This window comes from Lupinus angustifolius, chromosome LG13 (genome assembly GCF_001865875.1).
Source record: "Lupinus angustifolius cultivar Tanjil chromosome LG13, LupAngTanjil_v1.0, whole genome shotgun sequence".
NCBI lineage: Eukaryota > Viridiplantae > Streptophyta > Magnoliopsida > Fabales > Fabaceae > Lupinus > Lupinus angustifolius.
The window spans coordinates 7665352-7672332 of NC_032021.1; the positions used below are offsets into that span (position 1 = coordinate 7665352).

Below are 6981 nucleotides of genomic sequence, written 5' to 3' on the forward strand. Positions count from 1 at the left end.
CAAGGGATCAACAAATTATTAGAACTCATTAGGTTCACAAAAGAATGAGTATACATAAATCTGATATTTGTGGTTCTACCTAGGAATCTTTTAAACCTAAAGATAACTACTGGAAGATGATGTACAACAAAAACAGCTAGAATAGGTTATCACAGTTAAGCTTGAACTAAAGATCATCAGAACTACCGGATTCAGATATAGAGATGGGAGTGTTTTTCACTTATTCGAGGCCAACAATCTTTAATATGCACAACAAATTGGCGTCTGCAATAGAACGTCTCGTACAAGATGAACATTGCATTCATACATGTCTAAGATGACATCTAGCAGTTCAGAATCAGCACACTCTGCTCGCCACATTGCGATGCGCTTCTCAATCTTCACTGGAACATAACGGCAGACTAATGGCTGTCATTGGAGTGCCAGATGCAAAGCAACCAACTTAAGCATGCTCTGGAAGTCACAAAATTTATTATCGGACATCTAGCTCTTGAGAGTAGCTTAATGCAATTTTAAGCTGATATTGCTCGCTTCAGAAAATTGTGAGGAAATTAACCGAAGAAGCTAATGACCAACAACTCATTTATCTTGTTGCTTTCAATAATAATGATTCCACATCTGCAAGCAATATGTAGAACTGAGTATACCCAACATGCTTCAACTTATGTTATCATCATTATGACGCTATTTAGTCATTAGCTCCTACTCAATACCAATATTATTGCTGCCAATTTGAACACTTGTTATCTGACCCGAGTCAACTGACTAAACAATAAGCAAAAGTGGCAAGCGATATCAATCATTGTATTATAACAAAGACGGGTTTGCAGGTTTACATGTCAGTTACTGAGAATTGAAAGAAATATATATGAGAAGGGAGAATCACATACTTTCTTTTACAAGCTAAACAACCAGCAGAGAATTGGTCGCAGTGTCAAAGTCAATTATATCAATATGTTTATCCCGAATGAACTAACCCCTCCGATCAGACAAAATCTACTATATGACTATCTCTTATATCCTTTCCCTTTGAACCTTGAAAGAAAGTGGACATACTTCCCCTTCTGCATCATTTGTTTTATCAGTTTATGAGCTTCAGAAAGCTTTCCAGCATTCCGTAGACTACTCACTAACGTACTATAGACAACAAAATTTGGAAAAATACCTTTGGCCTCCATTTCCTTTAGCATTGAGAATGCTTCATCAAACTTTCCGGCCAGACATAATCCACGAATCATGGAATTGTATGTAAATACATTAGGGATCTGCCCTCTAGAAATCATCTCATTAAACATTTCCTGAGCTTTCTGAAACTCACCAGCTACCACATATCCCGTGATCATTACCGTGTATGCCACTACATCTGGCATGCACCCGTTCTTTATCATTTCATCAAAAAAATAATCGCATGCATCCAAATTCCCAGCTCTACTCAGTCCATCTATCAATGTGGTGAAATGAAGAACAGTTGGCTCCATACCTGTTTCTCTCATGTGACTTAAAAGATTAAGAGCAGCAAGTGGTTTGTCTCCTTTACCAAGAACATGAAGAAGAATGTTATAAGTATGAAAATCAGGAGAAAGGCCATGTCTATTCATCTCATCTAGCAACCTGTGGAACTGATACAACTTCCCAAGTCTATACTTTGCAAACATGACAATATTGTAAGTTAAAATATCCGAGGAAAAACCATCGAGTAACATCTGTTGATAAACCCACTCTATCAACTTGTACTGATTTAAAACGAGAAGACACTGGAGAATTGCATTATATGAGTGCTTAAAAGGTCGGTAGTTAAATGATTTCGACTTTACAAACTTCACCACCAATCTTCTAGCAAAACCTGCCTCACTACAAGTACAAATCAAAATGTTGAAAGTACGTGCGGTAGCTGGAACCCCATTCTCAATCATCTCATCAACTAGCCTCCACATTGCTTTAAGTTCCTCGCACTCTGCAAATATTTGCATAATCAAGTTATAGGAGTTTGCAGTGTGCCGGTAACCCTCCTGTTGACTGCACCACACAAAAAATTTGTACGCCAATTTCGCACACCTGCCCTTATTTTCACAGTTTATGCGTTTCAACATCACGAAAAGAACCTCTCGCACAAGAATCACCGATGGCTTTATATGCAACTCATCTAAAGCCAGTCCAAAATCAAACATGGGATCATCTTGTCCAAAAACATTTACAACCCTTTCAACATCCATCTTTAACCGAATTCTGGGTGAAAATTTCCGTCGGTTGTAGTTAACATCCTCACTCGAATCGTCACTTTCATTTGTATCTACACACATTTTCTTCAATGGCTCCTCAACCAATTCAAACCCATTTCTATCCCCATTATCATCACCATCACAATGAAAAGGTTGGTTACATAATATACGCGAAATGTTCAAACAATAAGAGATTTTTTGAACCATCCTAGAACCTAGAAGGGTTATTGAATTCATGGTCACAATCCATCATCACAATCTCTGAAACTCTGAAAAAGTAGGAAAACACAAATTCCACAACAAAAGAATCGATTTTTTTCTTCTAAATGGAAGACTTGAGAACCCCATTGTGCTAAAGAATTGAGGGAAATCCATTGAATCGAAAACCCATGTGAACAAAGTAAATTGAATCTAGAAGCTCAACGAGAAAATCAAGGACCGAAAAACTGTACCGTGTGACGCGATAATTTAGAGTGTACTACGAGAAATTGAAATTGGCGTCGAGAAATCGCAAATAAGTGGATCCAATGAATGACTGCTAGTGTGGTCTGGATTGTGATAAAACTGTAAAACCCTATGCGTAAGAAGATGTTGTTGGCTGCATCTTATGATATGAGGTAATGTTAATTAATTGAGAGAAAAAAATATTGAATCTTAATTAAAATTTAGATTAATTTTAGTAAAATTATATAAATTATGGAAGAAAAAAAGATATACCTACTGATAATATTATCATTATATCATTCATCATTATTGATATTTAATTATTGTTGACTTTTCAGAAAACATAATCTAGATGAATGATGTAATACGTGTATATAATAAATTTTGAGTATAAAATCTGTACACTGACAATGTACGCATTCAACTTTTTCTTTCTCCCTCATATTTTTCGTCGATGCATTTCCGGCAAACTTCTCCCCCTTTCTTTCCGTGGCACTAAGAATTGGCACATGCAGCCAAATTGTGGGAATTTCGAGAACTGACACTGATAGTCAGTATTGGGAGAAAGAATTGATACAAGTAGCCATATTCTGGGTATTTCGAGAATTGACACTGATAGTCAGTATTAAGGGAAAAGAATTGGCACGGGTAGCCAAATTGTGGGCATTCCGAGAACTAACACTGGTAGTCAGTATTGTTGGAAGAGAATTGACACGGGTAGCCATATTGTGGGTATTTAGAGAAATGGCACGAGTAGCCATATTGTGGGAATTTCCAGAATTGGCATTGGTAGCCATATTGTGGTGGGTGTATTCGAGATTGGTTCTTACAGTGCAGTAAGAACTCGATAACAAAGATCTTGGTTGTTTTATCCTGGGGACGGTGTAGTTGATAGTCTGCTTGCACATTTTGGGCAGTGCCACAAAACGTCTTAAAGAGAGCGACCTAATCGTGACTCAGCCAATAAGTATTATTTCGTTCCATTTATAATTATTGCAAGCTACGATATCAACAATCTATGAGGAGCGATAAAAAATAATGACAGTAAGTAAGAACACACAAGAGACTTTTAATATGGAAAACCTTCTCGATGTGAGAAGTAAAAACTGCGGGCACAAGCCAGTCAATCAAGCTCCACTATGATCAAAATAAGAATACAAGACTTTTTCCAAATTGTAGCAAAAAATATGCTCAACAATACGGCATACAATAAGCAACAAGTTGAAAATGAGAACACAAAGTTGCAAAAAAAACTAGAAAAACAATTGATGTAACAACTCGTTTTCTACCACCTCGAACGACTTCTCATCGATCAAACCGTTCATAATGAAGTACCAGAACTTGTGAACATGCTGTCCAAATTTCAGTCCGATCCAACGATGAACGAAAATGCAGTCGCAAATCTTCCACAGATGATATGAGTTCATGCGGGTTAAGTTCTTTCAACTTCTCTCTCACTTTTCTATTGTCTCCTTTTCCCTAAACTGACTTCACACCCATTTCTGATCTGACCCCTACCCATTAGATAAGTAGGACACGTGAGCTTTGCACAATTAGGTCTTTCTTCACATAGGAAGGAAGCCCAAACCCAACAAATCTCCCCTCACAACTATGTGAAGAGATTCGCCAAACCAACGATCTCATAACAAGTTTCAAACTTCCACCTTGATAAGGCCTTAGTCATCCTATCAGCATTATTATCATCTGTATGAACCTTTTCCAATTCCAAAAACCTAGCATCCAAAGCATCATGTATTCAATGATATTTCACATCAATGTGTTTGGACCTAGAATGAAAAGTTGAATTTTTCCCAAGATGAATTGCACTTTGACCATAACAAAATAACAAGTATTTTTCTTGGACAAAACCAAGCTCCTGCGAGAATTTCTTCACTCGAAGCAACTCATTGCATGCTTCTGTAATGACAATGAACTTTGCCTCAGTAGTGGACAATATAGCACATTTTTGCAACCTAGATTGTCATGTCACATCTCCCCATGCAAACTTAATCAAGTAACCTGAAGTGGAATTTCTAGAATCAATGTCTCCAGCCATATCACAATCAGTATAGCCCATAAGAGTAGGTTTATCACCTTCAAAACATGGTCTAAAACTAGCATTACCACAAAGATACCTCAAAATCCATTTCACGACATTCCAATGCTCTCTATCTGGATTAGACAGAAATCTACTAACTGTACCAACAACATGTGCAATATATAATCTTGTGCATACCATTGCGTACATCAAACTGCCCACGACAGATGCATAAGGAACCCATTGTATATTTAATTTTTCAACTTCATTTGTAGGACATTGTTTCACACTCAACTTAAAATGAGTAGCAAGATGATTGGTTACTACCATAGCATTTTCCATCTAGAACTTTTGTAACACTCTCTTAATATAGTGCTCCTATGACAGCCAAAGTTTCTTTTCTTGCATATCTCACATGATTCTTATACCAAGAATCTGCTTAGCAGCGCCCATGTCTTTCATGGCAAATGACTTGTCTAGTTGCTTCTTTAACTTGTCAATCATAGAAATATTTTTCCCAACAATAAGCATGTCATCAACATACAATAACAAGATGATAAAATCCCCATCAACAAACTTTGTAATGAAGACACAATGATCAGAAGTAGTCTTTTTGTAGCCTTACTCACACATAATAGACACAAACTTCTTGTATCATTGTTGTGGAGCCTACTTCAAACCATATAGGCTCTTTCTCAACCTACTCACATAGTTTTCTTTCCCTCCAGCAAGAGAACCATCAGGTTGTTTCATATAAATCTCTTCCTTCAAATCACCATGAAGAAAAGCAATTTTTACATCCATTTCCTCTACCTCCAAATCAAGAGTAGAAGCCAAACTCAATACAATTCTAATGAATGACATGTTCAACACAGGAGAAAAAATCACCAATCTGGTTTTATACCTTGGAGATGTAGAATTACTTTCTTGCTTCACCCTGTAAATCCACCTTTTTCCAAAACCTTCTTCTCTTTTGGCAATTTGACCAAATCAAAAATATGATTATCATACAAGGACTTCATCTCTTACATTGCATCCAACCAGTTTTTTTCTTCATTCTCCATAGAATCATGATAATATTCAGGTTCTCCTCCATCTGACACAATAACATAGTCATCAGAAGGGTACCTGGTAGATGGTTTCCTCTTCCTATTAGACATCCGAAGTTGAACTTGACGTGGTTCAAGAGTATCACCAAGATTCACATCGTGTGACATCTCATGTTCATTTTCACCAATATCAATGGAAAATCTAACTCATCTCCAAGTTGTTGATCACCAAAATAATCATGTTGCTCACCATTTTAAATGTTATTCTCAACTATCTAAATCATGTATAGGCGTCCAAAATTGATCAATATTAAACAATCTACTATCTTCTTCGGGTGTAGTATTCTTCGATGTGAACACTCACTTTTGTCCGACCCCTACTTTTGTCTTGTGCAAGACTCAATGAAAAAATAAAACATGGTTTCATGATTTGAGTGGGAATTCATGTAAGTAAGTTGGATATGGTTCGTACGCAAATTCAGTGCCTTTTTTTATTATTAGGCAGAAATCATATTTATGAATAAGTCCCATGATGATAATCAAGCTAAGAAGCACTTCATGAACATCTTTCATGCAATAAAATCATTTGCGTTGAAATGCTTCCATTATAGAATTACCTATCAAATGACAAGTCTGAAGCTATAAAATTAAAACTTCAAGAGAAACCCCTTTGTCCTGAAAAGTTGGAAAGCATTAAAGGTTTCAATTAGGCATGGATGATGTATCAAATATTAAGGTTGTCCTAAAGCATCTACCAAGATAGACAAAGCTTCTTATGCTTGTAGTGATTTTCCAACAACCAGCCACGTTCTTCACAAAATCAAGGCATTACAATAAAGAAAAAACATTGGACTTTTCAAAGGGTCCACCCGTAACACTTCAAAGTGCTATTACATTATAAATAATTCTATTGATGCCATTACATAACAAAATTTTTGTACCAATTGCTCAACCTATTACACACCAAGACAAAGGTATAAGTGTCAAACAAAGGATGGGAGTTGGAATGGTTCTCTCAATCCTAGCCATGGTTATCGCAGCTCTAGTTGAAATAAGAAGGCTTGTACAATCAGAAACAGTCCCACGTAGCATTTTGGTTACTACCACAATTGAGAACACCAACTGTGGGATTTTCCATTGTTAGATTACTTGCAAGTTGGCAACCTGCACATATATAACAAATTCAACAAAATAACACAAGTTCATACCGATTCCAACAAACATATTGCAC

At 36.6% G+C, this 6981-nt stretch overlaps 1 protein-coding gene across 4 annotated transcripts; it reads right to left on the reverse strand.

Moving 5' to 3' along the window:
- Positions 1-2866, reverse strand: LOC109363157 (pentatricopeptide repeat-containing protein At3g60050-like). Of its 4 annotated transcripts, none has more exons than XM_019609298.1 (2): positions 1166-2866; positions 1-618 (listed from the first exon to the last, which is right to left on the reverse strand). In XM_019609298.1, the coding sequence occupies exons 1-2, from the start codon at positions 2454-2456 to the stop codon at positions 584-586; spliced, it is 1326 nt and encodes a 441-aa protein (XP_019464843.1). In that variant the 5' UTR covers positions 2457-2866; the 3' UTR covers positions 1-583. The 4 variants fall into 4 exon arrangements, with proteins under 4 accessions (XP_019464843.1, XP_019464842.1, XP_019464841.1 ...); XM_019609297.1 differs by having other exon boundaries at positions 1-453; positions 891-2863; XM_019609296.1 differs by having other exon boundaries at positions 891-2863.

What these genes read in the sequence shown, in the direction of transcription:
- LOC109363157 (XM_019609297.1), bottom strand. Translation starts at nt 2,456, where the DNA reads ATGAATTCAATAACCCTTCTAGGTTCTAGGATGGTTCAAAAAATCTCT.